The 25,859-nt window shown below is 41.3% G+C and overlaps 2 protein-coding genes, 1 long non-coding RNA gene and 2 other non-coding genes across 7 annotated transcripts in view; all 5 read left to right on the plus strand.

Annotated features, from left to right (window-relative positions):
* The first annotated feature begins 13,583 nt into the window (after positions 1-13,583).
* LOC121619867 lies at positions 13,584-17,204 on the plus strand. The gene is made up of 6 exons (XR_006007539.1): positions 13,584-13,639; positions 13,868-13,911; positions 14,444-14,528; positions 15,632-15,710; positions 15,931-16,034; positions 16,123-17,204. It is a non-coding gene; the product is annotated as an uncharacterized LOC121619867 (long non-coding RNA).
* On the plus strand, positions 14,080-14,214 carry LOC121620186. The gene has a single exon (XR_006007562.1). It is a non-coding gene; the product is annotated as a small nucleolar RNA SNORA9 (small nucleolar RNA).
* On the plus strand, positions 15,407-15,541 carry LOC121620188. The gene has a single exon (XR_006007563.1). It is a non-coding gene; the product is annotated as a small nucleolar RNA SNORA9 (small nucleolar RNA).
* Positions 17,205-17,473: 269 nt separating the features above from the next.
* Positions 17,474-20,428, plus strand: si:dkey-154b15.1. Of its 3 annotated transcripts, none has more exons than XM_041955708.1 (4): positions 17,474-17,522; positions 17,915-18,120; positions 18,531-18,658; positions 18,751-20,428. In XM_041955708.1, the coding sequence occupies exons 2-4, from the start codon at positions 17,937-17,939 to the stop codon at positions 19,945-19,947; spliced, it is 1,509 nt and encodes a 502-aa protein (XP_041811642.1). In that variant the 5' UTR covers positions 17,474-17,522; positions 17,915-17,936; the 3' UTR covers positions 19,948-20,428. The 3 variants fall into 3 exon arrangements, with proteins under 3 accessions (XP_041811642.1, XP_041811643.1, XP_041811644.1); XM_041955709.1 differs by having other exon boundaries at positions 18,531-18,622; XM_041955710.1 differs by lacking the exons at positions 17,474-17,522; positions 17,915-18,120 and having other exon boundaries at positions 18,530-18,653.
* A 3,914-nt stretch (positions 20,429-24,342) lies between these two features.
* Positions 24,343-25,859, plus strand: part of myo1g (myosin IG) — a 43,301-nt gene continuing 41,784 nt past the window's right edge. Inside the window, exon 1 of the mRNA XM_041954999.1 lies at positions 24,343-24,543. Coding sequence (XP_041810933.1) covers positions 24,449-24,543 — 95 coding nt within the window. The 5' untranslated portion in view covers positions 24,343-24,448. The remainder of the gene's footprint in view (positions 24,544-25,859) is intronic.

Here is a 25,859-nt window from a genome sequence, read left to right on the forward strand (position 1 = left end):
AGAAACCACTAATTGTGTGAACTGAAGTGCAGAACCCAGAAGCTGAGGCAGGGAGTCGGTGCAACGAGAAATTTATTAAGACTTAAATAATAATTTGAGTCACTTGGCCAAAGGCGAGCCGAGGATGAGCTGTGAATGATGTGTGAGTCAGGCAGCAGAATGAGCAAGGGGAGTACAGATCCAAAGAAGGTTCCAGATAGCTCAGGAGTGGGTTAGAGTCAGACCAGGGAGGCTGCAGGCACAGATAAACAAGAATTCACAGGAGTTTACTCAAACAAAGACACTCTTCGATCTGGCAGCGTGGTGGAGTTGAAGCATTTAAAGCAGAGAAGATTGGAGATGATTAGCAGCTGGTCACCTGCACACCTGGTCCCACTCCTGCAAACAGAGCACAGCTAAACAATTCTTATCCACAGGTGATCACACACTGATGGAAACATACATATTAATATTATATTCTAGATCAACCATATTCTGCCAATAGATTCCCCTAAAACCTACACACTGGACCTGTAAGCAGATTTTGTTACCTCTGGACAGAACCAGGCTAGCTGTTTGCCCCTGTTTCCAGTCTTTGTGCTAAGCTAAGCTAACTAGCTGCTGCCCGCAACGTCAGCTCATCTAACCCAGCAACAAAGCAAACAAGGATATTTCCTACAAAGTTGAACTCCTAATTTCATAGTCTGTGCCTTAAACCCATTGGCCAACAGGGTGCCCCAGTTTTTGTCTGCCAATCAATGAGCATCTTAGGTGAAGAAAGGTTAAACAAACTTAGATGTTTTGTCTCCTCCATCGCTCCATCAGCACCACAGCCAAGGCCCCAGTCTATGGAGGGGTTACTATTTAAAGAGTCAACTCTAAAGTCTCTTTATTAATGTGTTTTTGTTCGCATGTGTTGTTTTATCTGACTCTGAACTGAACTACATTCACACTCTTATCCAGGATCATGACATTCTGCAACATGATGAATTGTTAAATGTAGATTTAATGTCACTGAATTCAGCATCAGAAGCTTGACTCTTAGTCTGTGAAGTAATCAGCTAGTTTTATCTCACTGATGATCTCAGCCTCTGATCATATAAAGGACATGCACATCACATTCTTTAAAAAGATAGCGCACGCTCACGCCACACATTCATGTCAGCTGTTTGTCTCTGCGGAGAGATGAAGCTGTCCTGAACTGCTGCCTGTTCATCCGTCACCACATCTCAACAACAGCTGGAGGAGCGCCGACGCAAACAAGCTGAAGTCAGGAGGGAAAAAAAAAAAAGACTCAGACAAACCAAAGTTTAGGAGATTAAAGCACAGATTTGTACTGACTGTCCTGAGCAAACCGACACAGTCTGTACTGATGGTGCAGAATTTTAAGCCGATCTCTTTGCAGCACAGAAAGGCTTAATGCTGGAAAAAAGGGCGACCCTGTAGGTTATCTCTTAAAGCGGGGCTGTCTTCGGTAAAGACTTCAGGGCCTGTGTGTGTTTTTAACAATGGCTGACGGTGCCTCGGAGGCCCGGCGAGTATTTTTATGTTGCGTGTGTTTCCTGCAGAGACATGGAAAGTGAGCGCAGTGGTTCCCAGCAGCTCTGTGGATGATGTGGCCTCCTGCAGATATGCTCTCTCTTTGGCTCTGACTCAAGCGTGTCTGGCTAATTATAGCAGCCCGCCGCCCAGGATGGCTTCAGACATCTGGTGTTATGTGCATTTCTTACTCCTCCGTTTCTGACGGGCTCCCGCAGAACAAAGTGCACTAAGAGACAACACCTTGTTTTTGTTATTTAATCTGCGCTCTCTGCTGTTTTTTTCTCAAAATGTGGCAGAAGGTCACGCAGCTTAGTCTCAGTTTGTTGCTCTGAGATGAAAAACACTTTATCTCTCGGCTGTCAACAGTTTTAGGAGTCAGTTGTGTGTTTCAGTGTTGAAACAGTCACATTTTATATTGATATTTGATCAGCTGTTTAAAGGAACACCACCGATTTTACGCCTGATGTTCAGCTGTTGCATTATGGGAGGTGTAGGATCCAGTTTGGCACTTTAAAAGTCAGGACTTCTCGACCCGTGCTGCTTTGATTTTGACCATCTTTTAAAAATCTGCCTCTTGTGATTCATCCGACTGCAAAACTAAATCGCTGTAACTCTCCTTTAAGTAATGTATCGAGCAAGAAGGGTGTGGAAAAGTCGTGGTTTTATTTTATAGTAAATCATATATTTTGGATAGGTCAGACAAAACATGCAAACATCTTAAAACGTCACCTTGGGCTTTCGTGATGGTCTTCCTCATTGTTTCCTTCACTTCTTTTTCAATTAATCTCTCGTTTAATGTCAGAAAATTTTAAGGAATATCCATCATTATGTCCTAGAGCCCAGTTGCCTGTTTTGTCTGACTAACAGTCCAAAATGCAAAGATATAAAATTCAAGTTTAAAAACAGGAAAAAATGCCAGATATTTGCCGGCTTCTCAAATGTGTTATCTTCACTTTTACCTTTATATCATTGTAAATTTCATATCCCACTTTAGTTTTGCATTTTGGACTACCAGTCTAACATAAGTTGACACCTTGGCCACAAGTTGTTGTGGAGTGTAAATTTTATAAATTCAGCTAAGGATTAACTGGAACCAGACCAAAAGTCTTCAGCCATGCTCGCAGCTCTGTGCTTTGACATCAGTTTGCTAACATGCTGATGTTCAACAGGTATGATGTTTGCTATGATCACCATCTTAGTTCAGCATTTAGCGTTAGTTTAACTCATAGTGGTGCTGAAGGAAAAGTCAGAGGCTCATCAAAGTCAGCAGGATTCAGCCTCCCTGCATCATGAATGTTGCTTCAAAATTTCATGTCAATCCATTTTATGGTTGCTGAGATTTTTCATCTGAACCAACATGGTGGATTAACCGACACTAAAAATAATCAACTTATTAATCAACAGTGACAATAATCATTAATTTTAGTGTGACTTGCAAAAGGTAAAACTGGTATTAAGAGAGAAAACTGGGTTTCAGTGTCATGAAAGTTTGCAACGACAGAGTTCAGAGTATGCTTTGTGTTTACATGTACAACATTTAGCTGATGCTTGCAGAAGATCTGAACTTAATTATAGCGAGTCAAACAGCAGAATAAGCTTAAATTTTCAGATCAAAAGCAGCTGTATGCAAACAACAGAGAGGTGAGTGCTTGGTCAAGTCCAAAAATAAGAAAATAAAATGTGGATAAACAAAAGCTTCAAGCCGAAAGGTGGAAAGCAAAACTTAGATAATTAGTGTTGCATGTTGCGTGTAGCGGAGGACGGATAATGAATGGGGATAGAGCTCAGTTCGGCCTGGCAGAGGATCCTGGGGGATTTGGGCTACAGATAATAGACTTAAAGACAGATCCCTTGCCCCTCTTTTCTCAATGAGAGCCGTAATCACTGAGCCTGCCGAAGTGGAAACTTGCCACAGGATCAGGACTGTGATGGTCGCATTGATCAGCTGCTGTCAGCTGATTAGTCTGCAGTGGAAAATTCCACTCGGAGCAGTTTGATATACAGTATGTAACCTATACAAGGCCTGGAATGGGGTCAAACACTCAACATCACATGAAACATTTAAAAACATATATTAAATTTAGCTTGTGATGACTGTTTTCCACCTATAAGACAAAATGCAATGTTCCCATTTAGAGCGCGATCAGGATTTTATTAGATTAGATCATATCATACTTTAAATATTACGTAACTGTTAACTAGTTCACACTTAAATAATTCAGAGTGTTATAATGAAGTTTACAGGGTCACTTCCACTGTTCCAGTGTGTGGAAATCTTGCTTCTCAGTTTTTTTCCTCATAAAATATCCGACAGCCTTCAGTGATGTTGCTAAAAATCCACCTGTGTTCATTAAAATGTGTGTTTGTGGCAGTGGGCTCTTCTTTGTGGGTGTTGGGCTGCACATGAACCAGGTATCAGTAGGAGGGAGGCCACATAATGTCAGCTCCTGACAACATGTTACCATGGTTACGAGCTGCTCACCTGGCCTCGGTCTCACACTGCTTTTGTCCCCTCTGGCTCGAAGTCAAGAATAACCTGCACTTTGGCTAAGAGGTTAACACGATTTACTCACTGTCAGAGGGACGATGAGTCGGCTGGAGGTGTTTGATTAGTCTGGTTTGATTAGTGTTTGATTAGAGGACTGAAGTGACTCATAATAACATAATGTCACAGACTGCAGCGAAATAAATAGTGAAATTAAATCCCTCAAGGTTAAAATGCTGCCCTGTAGCCATCCAGCCACAGAAAAAATGATCTTCCCTCCCTAAAAATGTCAAAAAATCAATTAACAAAAATGAAAGTGCTGTATCTAAATACTGGATCCCCAGTCTGAAGGTCAGCCAAACCGGCGTTCAGCCAAATTTCAGACCAAATGCAGCGTCTTCATCTCAACTCTGGAGAACTTTGACATACAAATTGAAACTGAAAATCCTATAAGATAACACTAAGCTACACTTCCTGTACAACACAGCAAACTCTTGGCTCTGCTGTCCATTTCTGCTCCACATTTCCAGCAACGTCTTCCTGCAACCACTCAACTCTCAACGCGAGATTTCAGAACGAGAGTTCTCTGCGAGCGAGCCTTGGTTAGACACAATAAGATCAAGCAAAAGGTAAAGAAAAGCATTTTATATCTCCGAAGGGTTCACACCATAATGATGTCAGACGTATTGACTGCAGCGCCAATTCCAAAAACTGTTTCCTCTTTTAGTCACTTAGACTGCAACCAGAATACCTGAGACAATGATGGAAGTAAGTCCAGGGCTTGATCAGTCTGCCATTTTTCTGATATGCTGAACTTTTAATCTCAATAAATCAAGCCAAAAAAGGGAGACAACCTGCAGGATGCCGTCACTGCACTGCATCACAGAGTGGATGATATGTGTATAGATACCTGGAGGGCCCAATAACCAGGAAAATCATATTACTTTTTTTTTTAGTAATTCTACTCTGCTGAATGAGAGGCAAACAGCCTCAGAGCTTTTCATATCTATGAGTCATATATTTTCTACATTGGAAATTGGCACAACCAGTGGTGGCCACTGCAAAGGAATCTCTATGTTGTCAGGGGAGATGTGAATGATTCTTGTGGTGCTATTTCCTGCTGCGATCAGCCTTTAATAATGCTGTTTGTGTTCAGGAGCTAACTTACAGTAAGACTAGTCAGTACTCAGGACATGTGGGAGAGCGGGAAAACTAAGATAATCTGATAAAGTCAGTGATGCATTCAGAGGTGTGGGGCGCTCCACCCTCCATCCTCACAGCTGTCCCTAAAACGTGTGTAAAAGGATTAAATCCATCAGAGGAAAAAATTCTCTGTTGCCATTAGCCACCGTTAATTGATTGTCCCCGTGGAGCCCCCGTGCAGATCAGAAAAATGTTCTCGCATGGGCTCGGTTAGACTCCGGATAGCTCGACTCCCGGCAGGAGCCGCCGTGGCTTCGGTTTGAACAACACCCACAGGTAGGCCGAGGAACAAACCACCAATTATGAGCTGCAGATCAGCATGTTCTGTCCCGGACCTCCACCCTCTAACCTGGCCTGCTGTCAAGCTGCTCGTGCTCAGCCCCCCGCCTCCGTCTGCCTCCTCACATCTACTTCACAATTACAGCCTGTCTGATTGGGTGATAATCACTGCAGCAATCAAATCAGGCTTCAGATCCACTCCTGCGTTCGCGCTGTGGCTCTGCAGCGTCTGCCGGCCGCTGCTGCTGCTGCTCTGCAGAGGTGTGATCACATGCACCTCAGCTGGGACCAAACGCCAGACACAGGAGTCTTATAGTGTTGCTCCCAGTGGTGGAAGAAGCACTCGGATACTTTACTTAAGTAAAAGTAGAAACATCAAAGTACATGTACTTAAAGTAACAAGTAAAAGTGCTCATTATGAAGAATGGTTCCTGTCAAAGTGTATTGTTCTAGAACATGATGTTATTCAGATTTTATCACTGACAAATACATGTAAGAGCATTTTAATGCTGTACTTCATCAATCTGGAGCCAATTATAGATACTTTGTGTACTACTGGATAGATACTGTATCATATCACATACAGACATGCAGTTTTTATCTAAAAAAGTTACTAGTAACTATAGCTGTCAAAGAAATGTAGTGAAGTACAAAGCAAAATACCTCCCTCTGAAATCTAGTAAGTGCACGGCTGCAATAAATTGAAATATTCAAGTAAAGTACAAGTATGTAAACATTGTACTTGAGTACAAGTTCTTCACCTCTGGCTTTTATACTTGTATGTAAAGTTAATATATTTATTTATTTTACATTTCGAGCCTGCAGCCAGACAGGAAGTTGAATCAACCTGTCAGCTTGTTTGAGGTGCAGGCCCCTCTGTTGATCTCTGGGACCCGCAGTTACCCATAATGCACTCCTTTGTGTGGACCCCCAGAGATGTATACGTCTCTTTGTAGAACAACCTTAACAAGACACAAGTAGGGCAGCCATGATGGCGCCGATGGAAAACCTGGTAGTAGAGACAAAATAAAACTTGTTGACAAGGAATTCTGCAGCTGTTCTTTGGGAAAGTGAAGGACAGAAATACATTATTGCCTTTATTATGTCATGTGGTGGCAGTGAAGCCGATAGTGAAATAACTGCAGATCATGTCATTATGTTTATGACAGTTTATGACACTGATGTTTCAAGATACCAACGTCTGCGCAGGCTACTTTCTTCAGGGTGTAAAGACACCATGTGTTCCTTTGATTAACACTTCTCCACAACAGGTGATCCAGTAATCATGTCCAATATTCTGACATCACACATCACATGTATGATGCATAACATATGCATTAATGTTATGAGTCAGAAATATCAATTAAACATAAAAAAATCAGAAACAACACAAGTGAAAGTTCAAACTCCTTAAATGGAAATCAGTCAGATGTAGAAGGGAGGTGTTGTCAGTCCTGGATCAAACCATCATATCTTGTATGTTATTAGTGCATTTGAATTTAGTTTGACATTAAATTAGATTTGATTTCTACATGTTCATTCACAGGGCATAGTGCAAGAGTCAATGTTGACATTTTAAAGGCATCAGAGAACAGTGAATGTGCTGTTGTTAGAGCAGCAGCTAATTTGCCCCCAACACATCTTAAGTAGGCACACTGAAAATAAACATGTATAATAAAGTGTAGTTACTCCATCAGGCAAATTCTTAAGTGTTCAACCTCATATCTCATCTACTAAAGGTCTAATCTGTATAATTCATAAGGATCAGTGAGTAGCTATGAGGTATATAAAACATCCTGAGTGTAGTTTCCCGTAAAACAGATCCGGTCCGAGTGGAGAAAAAGCTCTTTTTCCAGACTGTTTTTCCATCAGCTGAGCCTGAGTGTGAGAACACGAGATGGCTCAGATTAAGTGTGTCAACTGCATGCGGATAAAAGATCCGTCACGAACACAAGATGTTTCCACACGAGTTCAAAAGCAGAGAAAAGGTGACATGTGACAGAACAAAGAAGCCGTAAGTTTTATTTGTCGGCACGGGCTGAAACGTTTGCCTCGCCAAGTGGAAAAAAACAAACGTGGTAACACTCCTCGATGGAAATATTTGAAGTGTTCCTGGTATTTTTATGGGCTGTATTTCACAGGCGGAATCGGAATCGCAATAAAATGTGACAACAAAGCAATCATCGCCTCCCATTTAGAGGAAGAAATCTGTTGCATTGTTGCGAAAGATGTTTGAGTCGCCTACAATATAACTTCTGTTGCCGATCATAAAGAATACTCTTATCGCCAATGCTATTGCGTTACCTTGGGAAATGCCTTTTGTGTGCAACGTGCTCTCGTGTTGTTAGCTCAAGAACAAAACATTTTGATCCACACATGAGTAACAGTTTTTTTTCCAGCACTGCGGGTTGTGAAATCCCAACACAGTGTGCAGAAGCCCGTGAGAGGCCTCCTGCTGAGTAATGCTGCTCGAGACACAAAGTCTCGCATGTGCAGGACACATTACGCTAAGATAAGGCTGATTTAAGCATCCTGACGCCTACAAAAGGATGCTGGTTGCATGTTATTCAGTCATGATGTGGATTTCCCCGAATTAATGGGCAGATATGACGCTGGGAGGTGAGCTTGGGTGAGAGTATCTGCAGAGTCATGAAGCCGGGACACTGTGTCATGTGATAAGGCTATTAGAGAGGGATCTGATCTCCTTAAATAACCCGGACTTAAGCCTTCCATGGTGCCATTGAGAGTAAAAGACATAGGAAAGGCTGGTGGAAGAGGGCATGGGCGGGGCGATACAGTGGCACACAGGTAGAGGGGAAGGAGGGGTGGGAGACTTTAAAAAAGCCAAAGCAGAGAAGCTGAGTCAGAGTCACAGAGAGAGAACATCCTGCGTTGAGTGCTGTGCAGCGTTAAGAGGCTGACTCAGACTGCATGGTGGGAAAATCATGTACTGGAAAACGTCTTAGTGTGTGATCCATCTCCTGAATTACACCTACACACGCAAATGAACCGGCTGCACTCCGGTCGAGTGTCCACAGGTCCACATGTGCTGTTTGTCTGAGTGTGGATTGTCATTTTAAGTTGCTATTTAGCAAAGACTTTCACTCACACTAACTAACGTGCAGCCAAAGCTGATCCCAAAGCTTGGCGAACTTGTTCGGAAGCAGTTTCTTTTGTACTCCTCCAGCAGTAAAGGAGCAACGTCATCGTTATTCTGCGAATGAATGCACAGGAATCTAATAATCACTCTCTTTTTGCTCTGCTTTTGGTCTCCACCACCTCCTCATATCTGGCTCTTTCGCTGCTAAAAGCTCCACCCTGCAATACAAAGACAATGTTGTTCTTCAGCCGGTATGAATGCTGGCTTTTTGCCTGGGGCCTGTTAGCATTAGCCTCATTCTTTTAGCGTGATATCATGTTTGTAACCATTAACTGCATATTTAAAGGAGTGTACTGTATCTGTGCTCCCAGGGCTCCATGTTCCCACAGCTCAACGTCTACTATGACACATTCGAGAGACCATTCAAAGGGTTTTATTTTTCTCAATTAGGTTTTTTTCTGCAGGACAAATGTTTCATATTATGCAAAAGTACAATATTTGCCTCTAAAATGCAGTGTACAAGCGGTTGAGGTGAAGGCTGCTGGGATGCCACTTTGCTGTGGAAAATAATGTCCTGAGATAAAATGTGACAGTTGTTGAACGGCGGTGTGTGAACAGCATGAGCAGGATACTGGTGGGTGTGTTAACTTCAGCAGATCCACATCAGGAGGGGTTAGAATCAGCAGAGACGACTACGATTAATGTTTTTGACTCACACTCCAGCTAGGCTGCACTTTTTGTAATAATCACGATAAACCCAACACATCAGACTTAGCTGACTATTGGTAACTATTAATGTGTGTATTTATACTTCTCCCACAGTTCCTAAAATTTGTACTTGCACAGAATTTGAGTAAATGCACTTAGTTACATTCCACCACTGATTTAGTACCCGGATACAGCCAATGATGAAAAGAGACGGGAGGCTCGTAATGACATTATGGCCCCACGCCACTTTTTCTCAACCACGTGGAATGAAGTATTTCACCTCATTTTGGCGGGCAGGGATCAGGTGAAAAGGATTATGTGCTCATTAAACCCCCAGAGTCTGAATCAAACCTCAATTATCCTCAAACTGAGACCTCGGAAAGCCTCAGATCACTGCGCCGTTTGGTAAGAGTGGCCGTGAGCAACTGTGCAGAGGAACCAGCTGGAGCCTCAGCTGCACCTCAGCTCTCCTTGTGCTTCCATCAGTGATGCGGCGTCCGGATCAGACTGAGCTGTGGGTCCACGAGAAACAGACCTCAGCAGCAGAGGCCCTGCCACGTCACATTAAAGTCAGTGAAGTCGAACTAGAGTCTGAGCTTGAAGAGTGTTCGATTAGTGGATCCAGCGTCATTTTATTTCTATTGTCCAACTTTTCCTACCAGATGTTTTAAGAGATTAGAGTTCTGACACAAATCAGCCCCATTAATTGATCAAAATGCAAACAAATGCATAATTTAATGACATGGAAAGCGCAAATTTTATGTAAGTCATTACAGTGATTTCCTACTTTTCTCTCTTTTCTGAACTGTAAATGTGATTTTTTTGTATTTCAGTCGATCCTTTACACAACTTTCTGAGATTTATAGACTAAATGGTTAATTGGTAATAAAAAAAGAACTACATGCAGCCTTATTAACTATAAACTACAGCAGTTCCCTGTTTTCTGTAATTATTTTCTGTTTTTAGTGTAAATATTTTTGGTTTTGGACTGTTAATTGGACTAAAAAATGAAGACATCATCGTGGGATTTGATTAACTTGCGGCATTTTTCAACATTTTCTATCATTTTACAGTCTAAATGATTCATTGATAATGAAAGTATGAGTTGCAGCCTGTTAACTACAGTAGACTCTCAGACAAGGTGGCATCTGCTGAAGGTCAGTGATTCTGGTCAGCTGACACATTCACACAAAGGCATTATTCACATGCGGACTCAGTGTGGGGTAATGCTGCTTACATAACTCTCACTTAAACCTTAAACAGAAGCAAACCCTGCGGCCCACTTGTTGTACACTGCATGTATACTGTGCAGCAGTATAAACTCAGCAGCTGGGGTGAAGGTATATTACATGACTTTAAAGTGATTCTAAGAAAGGACTAATGGCTTGGAGTTGTTGCGTGTAACTCTCTCAGATGTGACGCTATGATCCTCATAGCGTCACCTTTAAACAAATCAGCGAGGAGTGACGACTGCGTCCGTTCACCGCTCAGTCTGCTCGCCAAGAAACCTTTAGGTGGATTACAGCCCTTGTTTGGTGACAGAGTGTTTCATCTGATGTCTGAGACAAGCTGGATTCAGCAGTCTGTCCTCTCTGGCCTTTCAGCTTGATTTAGATTCACAAAGTCTATGTCGCCCTTTAGCAAGGCCTCTAGCTGTGACCGAATTATTATTCTAAATTAGACACAGAGGCTAGCCTTATTGCAGGACCACAGCATAGACTGTAATAATGGTGGACGGAGCTTTTCGTAGGTTAAAGTGCCTGAAACCTGTATTCATTCTAACGGCCAGCAGGGGGCGACTGATTGCATGTAAGCTTATGAGAAAATTCTCACTTCTCACTTGATTTGTTTCCTCAGTTAACAGTTTGCCAACGAGTTTATGATCTCAGTCGATACTTTTGCTAGCATCATGTCCATTGTGTAATTATGCTTCCATTTGGGGTGACATAGATGATAAAGCAGGGTATGCTTGAAGCCGCAGCTAGCTTGTGATTGACAAGTTGCTACCATGCTGTGTCCTCAGTTCTCAGTCACATCCAGTTAGGATACTACATTTTTACTTCAACCAAATTATTTGTACACATTGTCCACTTGCTCGAATTGTCAGGGTCTCCTTCAGGAGACACCCGGACACAACAGCAGCTGATGAAAACAGAGTGCTCTCTTTGAAGACCATGAGATGCGATTAGCAAACTACAGATCAGAGAAGATCAAAGAATATGAGCAAGCTTTTCTTCTATTATTGAAAGTCTTTTAACCTCCGTCAGACGGCAAGGCATCGTTAGCCTCAGCTCTAAAATAGGGAAATATGTGGTTTTTCAGCTGCTCACCAGCGAGTTGCCAACTGTGTTCATTAGCTGTTCATTAGATTGTTAATATAAAAAATATTGATTAATTCAGCTTTAATTTTGTTGGCCTTAAGACGCTGAATTTAAAAATACTGAATTAGCTGCTTAATGTTTGATGGTTAGGGTTTCAAATGCAATGTAACCCCATCCATTCCCTAGTCGCGGTCTCTAAAACACCCCAAATCCCCCCTTATTACAGAGGACGTGACCTCACTGTCCACAGTTGTAGCTGCAGCTCTGCTTTATATATTATCTAAGAGTAAAAGATTCTGCCCAGAAGCTGAAATGTGATTATCTGATTGTTTAAAGTCTGGTAAATGATTTCAAGCGTCGCCTGATCTGCTCTGTTTATGCTGTTGTTGGTATTGTACATGTTCATGCAGCAAAACAGACTCTCTCAGGATTAATCCTGCGACATGGTTGAATAGGATTATTCAAAGAGATCAAATTATGATAAATCGACAGCATGTTGTTTGTTGGAGTCTTCAGAGACAGCGGGTAAAAGATAAAGCAGCCTTTTCTTATTTATAGCTTCAACAGGGCAGTGATGCTGAAATCTTTACTTGGCTCCACTTTTGTTTTTACACAAACTTCCTTTAAAGTCTGACGCAGAAACGAGAGGAGCAGCGAAAACAGCCCATGTTTTTGTCCAAACACAGATTCAGATTGTCAGTTTTGGCTCTTCATCAGTATGCAGACCACGTCAGCTGGGCGAGTGGTCGGCATAGCTGCAGGCAAACAAAGCTGAAATTCATCCCGGACGTCTGCTGATGGTGCAGGCCACAACAGACGGCCAAGGAGAAGCCTGCTGATCCTCTATGGCCTGTATTGTTGTATTGGCAATGCAGTCTGAGTCATCCACCACGAGCGCCCTCCTCATGGACACTCCAGAGCTGCCAGCACCCACCAGCAACGGCTGTCCACTGGGTTATAAAAGCCCTCCTACATAGAAATAAAAAGCAGGTTTCTATTAACTTGGTAAATACTATGTGCATGGTTTCATTCTGAAACTTCCCAATTTGGGAAAATGGTGCTAAATATTCATAGTCACATATATTTTAAAAAACACAGTATCTATCCTAAAAAAAAAAAAAGGTGCTTTATTTATTTTATAAAATGCTTTATATGTAAATGTCTTCTGAATGACAGGCCTTAACTTTTGTACTAAAATATGCCAAACTTTCATGTCATCAGTCTACGTGGGAAAATTTCTAAGTGGTGTCATCATGATTTAAATAATTTCCATTTATATCCTATTTTGGACCACATGCTATCACTGTGAAACTACCAGCATGAGGAAGTGAGTCAGATTAATATCACTGTAATTATTTCCCAATCTCTTCTTAAGTCGCATTTTAATAAACTTAATTTGTGAATACATTGTGATTTGTTTTGGATATTTTTGGTTATTTACTCTACTAGTTTATTTCTTTATTCTCTTTCAGCCCATTTTCGTTCAACTCATTCAGCTATGGTCATGTACTCCTCTGTGTATTCACCAGGCTACTTAATTTCTTTAACTATTCTTTATTTTCTAACTTTAAATTAGTTAATTCGTTTTAATAATTCAGTATTTTTGCCTTGTCACTTCTGTTTCCTCTTTCCATATCAGCGTCAGTGATTACGTACCCTGTGAGGGAAGCTTAATTGCTGCTTTGAAAAGTGCCATAAATGGTGCTTGGGTGCTACTATATTCATATTTATGCTCTTTAGATAATTTTCTTAACCTGTTGTTATTGGAATTTCACATTTATTTATTGTCACGACCACTGTCCATTCAGATATACAGGGGCTTTCACCCAAAGTTTACATTTTTAAGAGAAAATGTTAAATTCAGTTCAAATACTCTGCCGCCATCTTTGGTATTTTACTGCCCCCTGCTGGGAGACTCCTTGCATCGTTAAATATGCCAAAGACCACGTGCGTAAACTGGAAGTACGTCACATCCGGATAGCTAGAGCAATTGACTGCACGGTGTACGGAGAAAAGAAGAAGGTATGTGCAAATAATCTGCTTCCATCTAGTTTAAATGATGAAGTATTTGAGGTCTCTGACTTCGTGGAGTGTTATTAGAGGCGATGAGTTGTTGTAAAATAGCAGTTTTGTTGAGGAAATTTTGTTTATAACCAGTTAAAAGCGGTGAAATGCGGGCGCTGCACCCCCACTAGCTAGCATGTTTGTGAGTGTTTATAACAGCCATTATATTTTCTGTGTTGTGTACAGACTGAATACTTGTGTTCAACGTCCAGCATCAAGATAGAAACAAGGTAAGACTGCTTTTCTTTCGTGTTTTTACAAAACTGCAGCATTTTGCAGCATTTTGACCCCAGCCCCAGTGTATGTGTTGGACTGGGTTGTCAAAAGCTCCGCAAGTTCACATGCTAACACCTTCACCATAAACTTCAGGGAGTTTTTTCAGTATTATATCGTTATTTGTGCAGACTTTTCCAGCGAGGCTCAGCCTGCAGTGGCTCTGTTCTTTCCTGTAATGTCTGCGAGAGAGATGTGAGGCTGTTTGAGGCCCTGCTGTGACTGTTCATGGCAGGGTTATAGGTAAACCTCCGACAAACTTGTTTATTGATGAAAGTATCCATTCATCGTTATATTAATACTAGAAATTGAACGCATTCTGGGTATTATTCTCAAATTTTGTGACTCTCTGGGAGAAAACATACATGTAATTGGAAAACAGCATCCTCGCGGGAAAGCACCAGGCCTTACATGAGTCATTACTCTCATCCCTTCATGGCTCCTTTTCGGTAAATGTCCAGTACTCATTGTGAACTACTCTTGTTCCAGGTTTGCAGAGATGAAGCCAGGCCCTGCCCTGCTTAGACCTCCTGACTGACATCTGCTGCTCAAGTATGACTTTGTGAACTAAAAGGTTAGTTTTATTTTTCTAATGTAAAGAAGACACATGGCCTTAAATAGCTGTATTGTCATGTTGCATATTTGCACCACTGTTACATTACCTTGGAGTAATCCATGTTCAAACACTGCTTGTGAAGAAAATGTATGCATACATTTAAAATCGGTGTGACTCAAAACCTTGACATGACATGATTGGGTCGCTTTGGGTTGTGGTTTAGCAAATACAGAACTGTTGGCACTGTTTTACCAGCTGAAATCCAAACACACACCCATCTTCTGCGAGCTGAACAGTCAAGTGGGGTCATTAAAACATGTTTTACAGGAAGACAATAGAATACTTTTGTTATAAAGATACAGCATCAAATAAGGGATACATTAATAATTAGCTCAGGGGCACATGGTTGGAACTTGAAAAATGTGTATTTCATTTCACTGTGTCTCCAAGCCAAACAAAGTCAAACTGCCCAATACAAATGACAGATGTAGAAGAATATAACAGGTTTTAGGATCTGTGGGTGGAGTGCTGAATTTAACTGTATCAATGACAAAAGACATAACTGTCTTGGCCCGATTATAAGAGAGCACCCCCTTTTTCTACTGCTGTTTTTGGAAAAGACAAAGAAAAGAACTAGTCCTATATGAAAGAAGTCCTACATTTGAGCCATTACAGTGAATTTATAGAAAATTAAAGGGTTATAATTTTGTTGAGTAATGTCAGCTTTTTGACGAGTTTTAAACCACATTTCAGTTTTTGCTAAAGGCTGCAGTACATTGTGTTTAACATTTGTGACTCACATTGAAATCAATAGAGCTGCAGTGTGTTAGTAAAACTGTGTCCCAGGTCTGTCTTTTTGTAACGCTGTCTTGTTGCACATTAAACCTGTAAGATGAGCGCAGACTTTTCCAGCGAGGCTCAGCCTGCAGTGGCTCTGTTCTTTCCTGTAGCGTCTGCCAGAGTGATGTGAGGCTGTTTGAGGCCCTGCTGTGACTCTTCATGGCAGGGTTATAGGTAAACCTCCAACACGTCGTCTTAGCTTTCAAGCCAGATGAAGGGCTTGTGACACTGCTCCAGTGTGGTTTATTAGATTATTGACTGAAGTCTCTTTTGCTTTACAGGAGTGGAAAACTGAGCACTTTCAGAGGCATTTGGCTGCTGATCAGAGCAGATGTCTGTCACAGGTCTCGAGTTGAAAAGGTACTGAACTGCTCGTGTTTTTAGATTTTAACATTTTTAATTGTTTGTCTTCTCATTCTCTTTATTTGCTCAAATGCTGCTTTACTCAGTCAGAATTTACTCCGTACCTCTGCTTTCTCAAGTTGTTTGCCGATCTTGACTCCTTTTGTAAACATAAATGTACAAATGTGGTTGTATAAGCGAAGCATCTGACAATTTCTGTGTTTCTATTCTTTTCTAGGCTTCACCAGCCTCAGTGAGAGAGTTTACCAGTAATCATGTGGATCGATGTCCAGGCTCCTCCTTGAAACCAGAGTACACTACAAACATCAGGGTTTGATGCTGGTGAGGATACAATATTCCTCCAAGTCAGTCTGATAGTTGTTCAAGTACTACAAAAAGGAATTTATTAAAATGTCTTCTTGTTCTGCAGATTTCATCTGGGAGTTGGAGGATCGGCTCATCTGCTGAGGGAAATTAAAGTCATATTTGGACGTCAAACCTTGAGATAGTTCTCAGTTTTGGCTGATTTGCAAACTTGCGCATTTGCAAAAAAAAGGTCTTCTGTTATAGTAAAGAGGAAGAATATTTTTGTGTGTGTTCTGAGTTTTAATGGCTAACAGTAAGATTTGTCTTTATGGTAAAACCATTTGTACAAAGGATTGACAAGAATCTCTTGAAATAAACATCCTTAACACAATTGCTGTGGTTGTAACTTGATTTGCAGTCAGAAGAAAACATAAGTAAACATAAGTCCCTGTATTATGATAGAACAAGAAATAAATTCAGGCTACAGCTGGTGTCATATTTATCACAGACTGTGGTGATCATTGTGCTTTTGTGCAACAGGATTTGCCTTGACTGTCGCCAACTGGCAAAGGACAGACTCATTTAAATTCCCTGGAGCTAAAAAAGGTTTATAAATCAAAATGTGATGCAATTTCTTGTGCTGATGAGATAAACAGTTTAGAATTTGTAGTTAATGTTACATGTGCAGTTGTCAATCTGTAAAACAAAGCAGTTTCTGGAGATGTAAGTGGTTTCAGCAGCATTTTATTTTGTGGATACACGAACATCCAATCTGATAAAGATAATTGGGTCTGCAGTTAAGATCTTTGCTTAGAAAGCGAAAGTTTGAAGACGTATAGTTAGAAATTGTGCAAACGTGGTACCTATTTGTGAATTCTGCGGCAAAGAATGTGTAATATTGGGCAACATCCATGTGAGGGCGATATTGCATTACCTGATGTAAACAGAAGAAACATTTTGACCTACAGTTTTTCATTCTCTATTTAATACCAATAAATATTAAAATATAATTTCATCAATGTTTTTACTGCAATCCAACAGATATTTACCTCACACCTGAGCATTAACATTTCTGTGGATTAAAGGGAAATTGCAGTTCTTTTCACTTAATTTATATATTTTACTCATGTAAACCAAGGGTGGAGACTGGCATCTTAAACACAGATTAAATAATTTTTAAGCAGCAATGCTGTGGGTGCTGCATGTGATCTGCTATTGTCTGTAATCTGAGTTTAATTGCTCTTGTAGCTATAGTTTGTCTGATTTATGTTGTTTACTGTATCAATAAAGGATTATCTTATTATGTTTTCTTAAAGTCCACGAGGTGAAACTATGGATTTGTCCTTTCTAAAAAAAACGTCAATAAGGTATTTTAGTTGTCTTATTTTATTTTGTTAAATTTAATTGAATTAGATTTTATTGTGGAATGTATGAGGTCTAAATCAGGAGCGGAAATTGCGTCATTACTTCCGGTATCAAGACGGATATAAACAAGTTATCAAGCGACCATGAGTGAATTATAAAGTAAGTTAAAAACCTAATAAGAGTGTGTAGATTCGCTTTGCATTGGCTGCGGTTTGTTGTCTGCGAATGGAAACATTAATGAGTGAAGTAATAAGTCGATTTCAAGTTTAATTAGTATTAAACAGTTCGGGGGATATTTTTAATCAGAAAACAAAACCTGTTGCTTTTCACAGAGTGTGATTCGTGTCTCTGTTGCTTCTATCTTAAACAAACCACACGATCTGCCAAACAGCCGCAGCTTACCGAAAACAGAGCTACTTTCACTTTCGATGATACCTTTTTCACTTAAAATGTCATGTAGCCTTGAAATGTGACCAAGCAGGCTTTACCTAACCTGCTCAATCTGCACAGTTTGGAGTGTTACAGGTGTGTGTTTACCTTTGCTTTTACAGTGTCTCCAGCAGCGACGTGAGGATGGGGAAAGTGGGATGCATGGTGGAGGTTTTGGGGGTGCCAGATGTTTTACCAGCTGACAGGATCGCTGATAAACTACAGATTTATTTCCTCTCAGCCAAACACGGGGGAGGGGAGGTGCTGAAGGTGCTTTACCCCTGTTATCAGCCCGGGCGGGCTTTCATCACGTTTGAGGAGCCGGAGGGTGAGTCCAATCAAAGTGGATAAAATAACAATACGGATGTTCCCTGCAAAGTTTCAACATGCATATTGAATTAATGCATTTTAGTGGTTATTAACTAGTCTGAGGTCTTTATCGCCCTCTACTGACCATTAGGAAGAGTTGCAATGTGTTTCCAGTGGTTCATTGCACTAGATGTTCCCCAGCAGTGCAGCTTCACTACAGTGATCTTTATTATAAAATATGCCCACTGTAGAGACAAATTAAAGCCTCCTCATATTCATGTATCGTCACCTGGAAACACCAGCAGTGCAGTCACAAATGAAAGGTGGTTGGTTTCTTGTTTTTACCTGTTTCACGTCCCTGGATGAGGTAAGTCAGTCACTGAATCAGTCAATCATTCAGTTAGCAGAATTTTTGTATTTCTTCCACAGTTGCTGCTCGAGTCTTGCGGAGGAGCTCTCACGTGTTGGAGCTGAATCATCACCGATATGATTTGACAGTGAGACCAGCTGACCACGCCGGGGTGACTGAACATTTATTGTTATCCGTCTTATGTGAGGTCAGATTCAATATTGACTTATTCAGAGCTGTCTGTCTGCGAGCTCTTTGTGAGTCATTCTGTTGGTGTTTTTCTCCACCTCTTCTTCTCAGATGGATTTCCCAGCGGAGGCAACGGTACACTTGAGTCTGTTCCGCAATGAGACACAGGTGAGAGAAATCCTCAGGTCACATGGCTTTGTGCTGACAGATCTGAGCGGCGATCAGGTGCGTGTCAAGGGCTCATTTTTGAAACTAAGAGAGGTAAAGACCTCTTTGGAGCTGCTTCTTAACTCGCAAACCAAAGCTGACATCAAGGCGTCCTCATCCTACGCCATAAACAGCTCAGATGGCAACAGAAGCCGGTTGGGATCCCGGAACAAGCCTCCGCATGCTTCTCCATCTTCACCTGCCTCCTCCTCATCTTGGGCGTCCAGCTCTTCCAACAACCATCCAACCTCTCCAGAGTACAGCACTGCTTTTTCTCTGAGACCGGCCCAGCGTGGCGCCGTCAAGGCAGAAACAGAGTCCTTTGTCGTTGATGCAGATGTGTTTGAGTATGCAGAGCGGCTCAGGAAAAAAGACGTTGAGGGCATTCTGGACAGCCATAGAGTTACAGTGGAAGTGCGTCCAGTTGGCGAGAGCTGCAGCATCACTGTACAGGGGAAGAGCACGAGGATAGCTGTCGGTAAACTACAGAGTCTCCTGAATGATCTGAGCAAATCACTTTGCACACAGGAAGTTACTCTGAAGGACCTCAACGATGAAGGCAAAGCTCTTTTACAGAGAATCCAGAAAAAAAGAGACATTTATAACTCAGTGCTCATATGTCTGAAGAATGACAGACTTCACCTCATAGGACCTTCTGGCGAGAGCTACGAGTTAAAGCAGAGGCTGCTGGGGAGGCCGGCCGACCGGTCAGGGCGGACAGGACGGACGTCGGACAAAAACCCTGGGAGGAGGAGGACCAGCTCTGTGCCACCAATCAGTCAAAAGAACACAGGAAGGGATAGCGGTGCCGCCGCTAATCCAGCTCCTGCTGGAGCTGCAGGGTACACCCCTTTAAAGTACCAGGATGATAAACAGAAAGGTGCTGAACCCGAGCAGACATCTGCTGCTCCTTCAGGATCCCTCAGGAGACGGAGTCACTCTGAGTCCCGCCAAAGAAAACAAGTAGAAAGGGTTAACGGCAACTTGCAAGACATAGAAAACAAACACCCGCCTCCTAAATCACCCAAGAAAGGCCTCACACAGTTACTAAAGTTTGATACAAATGATGTCAAGAAAAAGTTGAAAGGTTTGAGAAAATGAGCAGTGGATTTATGTTAATGAAGGCAGACAGCCAGCAATGAAATGTTTCCTTTTTGTCTTGTTTCATCATGTAATGCGTTTAAATACCTGCTATTATTTTCTTATTGTGTAGTAGAGCCAGATGGGAATTAGTTATTTGCTTTCCTTCTGAGAATTAACTGCAGGATTGAAATCATAAATATGACAGTACAGTAAACATGCAGCTAAAGTCAGCAGCTGGTTTGTGTTGAATAAAGACTGGAAACAGGGATCAGCTAGCCGGCCTCTGGCCAAAGGTTACCACCTCCACCTACTCGCACCTCTAAAACTCGATAATTAACATGGTATATCTTGTTTGTTTAAAGGTGCAGTAAGGTTCAAATGTTGTTAAATACCTATGCTTTGGGTTGGTGGATCGGGTCGGGTGTGGTTTACCAATATACATTTAGCCAATTATGTTAGCCATGCAAATATATAAGTAATAAAGGTACATTTCTCCGACTATTGTATTTTAATTATTGCTAGTTGCTTGCACTGTAAATGTTGATGATCTGGAAATTTTTGTACATTTGATTGGACAAGAGCATCAGCAAAATACCATTTATTTAAATGAAAAACAGAAGAATTTCAATATGGAGATGAATGACAGAAATTAAAAAGCAGTAAAGCTACCATGGGTCATTTGGAGGATCTTTGAGTTTTAAATGTGATAATGAGATTTATGCCCTTTTCATCTCAATGTGTTTTTGTTAGAGATGTTAACTGTAACACCTGAATGCCACATTTAGATGGAAGCAGTTGCAGATGTGAGAGGACGCTTGAGCAGGAAGTGAAACGGCGTCTGACAATCAACTGAACCCATGCTGAGAGAGGAAGTGTGGCTGATGAGGATCTTACAGACGGTGTAGATACAGGAAGGGCAACTGGATGTTTGACTGGACACTGTTGCCCTTATACAGTATAAAACAAACTTTAGATTATGTGACTAAAACAGAGTGGGCTGTTAAGTCACGGATAAATGCTCGACAGTAGGTAGATGTTACTCTATATTTCTGACAAAAGTGTTTCAGTCTGATGGTAAAGTCCCTTTAGTCATAATGTTCCAATCAATCTTGTATCAAGAATGAATTAAACAGACCATTCAAACAGGGCTGCACTGCTGGCTGTAGGTATGACTCAAAGGTCTTTCTTTTAACAGAAACCACCAACAGATCAGTCTGATGAGAAATGTCTCCTCCTCAGAGCTTTGGGCTCTGGTTTTCCCCTGTTTGTTTCTGCCAGGGTATCTCAGAAACCTGACGTGACGTCTGATGGACAGAAAGTGCTTGGGAAGTCTGACAATGAGTTATTGTGACATTTTTAACCAAAACATGGAAGCTTAAAGGTAATTTGGAGGGTCACCCGCTTAAAATAAAGTTAAAAGCTACGAGCTTTTTCTGGGCCGTGTACCTGAGTCGAAAGGTCTTTGTCACTGCGTTTGCTCCATTGTTGTGGGGTAATTACGATTTAATCCATAGAAGTTTTCTGACTTCTTAAGGTATGAGCCAGCTAGCATGCTATTTCTTAGTTCTAGCCTATGCTCAGTGGGTATCTGATGTTGAGCATGCTAGCTATCATGGCTAATGGGAATACAGAATGTTGCTGAATGCTGTGTTGAGTATCTTGGAAAATAGTGATACACGACACTGAATTTGATGAATATACTGTTTCTCACACCACAAATGACACAAGAATTAGCTAGCTTGCATGCTGTTTCCAGACGTAATGGGAATTCAGACAAAAATTAGCTAGCTAGTATAGCTAATGGGAATACAGACAGGAATTAGCCTATGCTCGGTGGGTGTCTGATGTTGAACCTGCTAGCTAGCATGGCTAATGGGAGTGCAGAATGTTGCTGAATGCTATATTTGTAGCTTGGAAAATAGTGATATGGGTCACTGAATTTGATTAATTACTGTGTATTAGACCACAAATGAAAATCTAAAGTGGACTGAAAAATGATCAGACTTTTTTCTGGGATGAGGTGTTGCTGCATTGTGTTTTTTCAGTGCTCTGGATGCCATAAAATTCCATGCACTTCAAACATATCTCAACACCTGGACAAATAAAACCAAATGTACCTGCATGGCTAAATATCTCCCACTAGATGGAGAAAGAAAATGTTTTCCTGCAATTTGGGTGAACCAGCCCTTTAAATTTTAAATGGTACGAGTGACATAAACGAGTAGGAGTACTGTCCAGCATTAGTGACGATAGCATCCTGAAAGCACCTTCTTGTATTTAAATATAAATCTTTTCATGCAAAGAAGCTGCTTATCCTTATCACAGACTCTATTCATGAAACAGACAATGCAAGCATGGATTTTGCTCACCATGGAAAAAAAACCCATCTGAGTCATGAACTGAGCTGTTTCGCTCGGCCTGAAAGATAAACACAGGCTGCTGAAACATGTTGGAGAACAGCTGACGGTGAGGGAGAAAAGCTTGTTACTTCAGTGCATCTTCATCTTCACAAATCAGGGGTGGAAAGCATCGCTTTGCTGATTCGGATCACTTTGTTCAGTTCAAAGATTCAAAGCCACTGGCTCTGTTCATCCACAAGAGTTCATCCATGGGACTGAATGAACCTGATGGTTAAAAATGGCCTTTTTGCATGTTTGTGTTTTCAATCCCTCGATAGCTCAACAACTGTGAAAGATTAGGCAAATTAGGAGCATGTGACAGAAAATGTTTAGTGGGTAGGTTTTGGCCTGCAGTAGCACAGAAACACAGGAAACATGTTGGGATTTTCTTGTTTGTTATTATTACTTTGGTTGGTTCCTCCAGTTCTAAACTAAAGCTAAACACACACTAAAGGCTGAAGACAGCAGCTGGCCTTCAAGGCTCTTCCTGGAAGCAACTGTAAAACGGCATGAATAGTACTGGAAATAAATTTGATGATTGTTCATGTCCCTTTCACAAGAGAACGTGGCAACAAACTGTTGGGAAAGTTACTGCAAAGCCAACATTGCTAGTTTATAATTACATTTAAATAAAGTCCAACCACTAATAATAGTGATTCAGCAAATGTTAGATGAATTTTATTTAAAATATGATTCATTTACCACCAACAAACCGTTGTGATAGTTTAAGCTATTTATGTAACGTGACTACAAAGCTAACAGTGGTTGTAACCATTCTGGAATAATGCGTGAACGCTCTGAAGTCAGAATAACAGTGAAGTCCAATTCCCCGTGTAAAATTATCTGGTAAACAACACAGAGAGTCGACAAGAATAAAAGTAAAAAGAGAAAACACAACAGTTAGACTGACATTATCGACCATCTTGTTGGATTAGCAAAACATTAGCCATCTAAGCTAATAGCTGTGATCAACAGTAGAAAACACTAAAGATAATAAAAGATTGCCAACAGATAATGCTCCAACAAGGTGTTTGGGGAGAAAATAAAGAGGCCTGTTAATTTTCTTGGTCACAGATCTGACAAAATGGTGGAGTTAACAATGTCAGTTAGCCGCAGTTGCCGTAGCGGTTGCTATAGCAACAAAATGTTCTACTGAAACCACCGATGGTGACAGAACATGCCACAGCTTCATCAGTGGTTTCCAGTCTTTTTACTTATGACCCCTTAATGCGACGTACAAGCATAATTTAGCTTTTTTTTCTCTTTTTCCTGCCCCATTTTTTGCCGTAGATGGAAAAAGAGATAAAACTACCTTGAAAAATTCTTTTAAAAAGCTTCCCGATTTCAAGAAAAAGAAGATTTAGAAATCAACTGTCTCTGCGTTAGTCAGCATTCCCGTACTTTCTCTGAACTTCTTCACACACACCTACACGCTGATATCTGTCTTACATGACAAACAGCACCGCTAAACCTTTTGGCTTAGAGCTTCTCAAGTTGCAGCTTGGCCCTGCTGCGAGATGGGAACCTTTGGTTTTTAGCAAACCCTGAGGGACACGATGTACTGCCAGTGCCAAGTTAAGAAAGGAAATGCCACGATCCTTCCCAGGAGATAAAGGCCATATTCTACCCTCAAATTTGCAAGGTTAAGTGCTCTCGTCTGGCAGCGTGACAGATGTGGGTTCCTGTTTCTGGGAGGAAAAGATACGCGAAACGCCAAAAAACCAGGCTGAAAAGCGAGGACGGGAAGCCTCGTGGCGAGAGTCACGCTCTGCTCAGTGACAGTTTTGAAATTTGGAGGCAGGAAGAGAGAGACGGAGGAGGATGCAGAAGCTGTATGAGCTTTTAAAGATAGCCTCCCGCTATTTATATAGATCTGCATGAGGGCATGGGCTGACTGACAGGATGACGTGCTGTAGCTTGTAGACCACAGCGCTCTGTGACTTGACAAAGCACACCCTAGAATCCACCAAAGCGCTCGCCACGCCCACAGCAGACTGTCTACACACTACTGGGCCCCAGAAGTCGACCATACTTCTCCTTCTTCTTCCTTTCGCTGCTTTCTGTTCCCCGGCGTCCTGTCCGTCTTTTCTTTTTAGTGGGTTTGGTGTATACAGACAGGGATGGCGGAGCTGGAGGGGCTGGAGTTTGGGAAGTCAGACTTCGTGCTCCTGGATGAGGTGACGATGGAGCAGTTTATGGAGAATCTGAAGCTGAGGTAAGGCCTGTTAGAGGGGAGGAAGCAGCCGGGTGTCAGAGATGCAGAGGATCACGTTTCATACATACCTGAAATATGAAAGAAAGCTACACGTTTCTTCAAGTCTTTGTTCAGTCAGCTATAAAATATGTTAAAATGAATGAATGTAAAATATTAACTTGTATATTGTTTAACTGTCTCTGACATTCACACACTTACAAACTGTTGCAATATGGTTTTAAATCATCATGTTGGCACTATCTTGACACCTTTTTGGAAGTAAGAGGCTAATAGAGGACATGAAGATGCATGAAATGAGCAGCACTCTCTTCTACCTTCAGTTCAGATATAAACTTGTGGTTAATTTTGATCATCACCACACTACACACATGGCCTGTTACCAGTAAAACAGCTAGTCCCGCCAAACCTGCTAACTTAACATTTAAATGTACATTATTTCTGTTTTGTCTTGTGACCTTTCTGCTCTTCAGGTGTGTAATGCTTTGGGATTTTTGCCTCTGAGCCCAGACAGTGTCTCTCTGTCTTTATCAGTTTCTCACTTCCTCAGTGTCTTTGGCAGGGGCGTCATGTCCTGAGTTCAAACTGTGAGAAATCACACACTTTTCAGTCATCCGAGGATCAGCAGAGGCACCAAAATGTCAAACAATATCAGACGAGCTCCAGATTTAGAGAAAACAACTCACACGTTCTCAGTTGACGAGAGCGCAGCAGATGGATCTGAATGAACAGTTTCACATAGTTGCCCTGGCTTAGTGTCTGCCTGTCATCATCGGTTGGCAAGTAATGTATGTAGTGTTTCATCACACAGCTTGATCAGACTTGATCAGACTCTGGTGCAAAGCATAAGCAGGTTGTAAAGTTTATGCTGATATGTACCTGCTTTATTACATCTATTTTTGAGTTCAGGTGCATTGTCAGATGTCTGTGGTTGCATTTCCACCAATTGCACTGTTTTCTTTTCAGTCAGTCACCACTAGGGCTGTGCGATATGACCTAAATCTCTCATCGATATAACAATACATATCACGATACAGCACATTTTCTGTAAATTCAATGAATAGTTCATATAAAAGGACCTCACAGAAAGGTCTATTCCTCACCTTTTTAATTGAATATTCAACAGATAAAAGGAACGTCCTCATATTTGATTATTTATCTTCTTTTATTTAGAGCTATTGTGCAAAATTGTGCAAATTTTCTCCCCATGTTTGTTTTCTGCTGTCTTCATGCAAATTTCCTGCCTACATCTGTGCTGTGCAGAAGAACGTGTAGCCAAATGACGTCCAAATGACGAAAGATATTACCGCAAAGAGTGC

Source organism: Chelmon rostratus, chromosome 16, assembly GCF_017976325.1.
Source record: "Chelmon rostratus isolate fCheRos1 chromosome 16, fCheRos1.pri, whole genome shotgun sequence".
Taxonomy (NCBI): Eukaryota; Metazoa; Chordata; class Actinopteri; order Chaetodontiformes; family Chaetodontidae; genus Chelmon; species Chelmon rostratus.

Coding starts and splice junctions, on each gene's coding strand:
- si:dkey-154b15.1 (XM_041955708.1), top strand. CDS start 17,937: ATGGGGAAAGTGGGATGCATGGTGGAGGTTTTGGGGGTGCCAGATGTT. Junction 18,121..18,530: donor CACGTTTGAGGAGCCGGAGG/GTGAGTCCAATC, acceptor TTTCTTCCACAG/TTGCTGCTCGAGTCTTGCGG. Junction 18,659..18,750: donor TGTTATCCGTCTTATGTGAG/GTCAGATTCAAT, acceptor TCTTCTTCTCAG/ATGGATTTCCCAGCGGAGGC.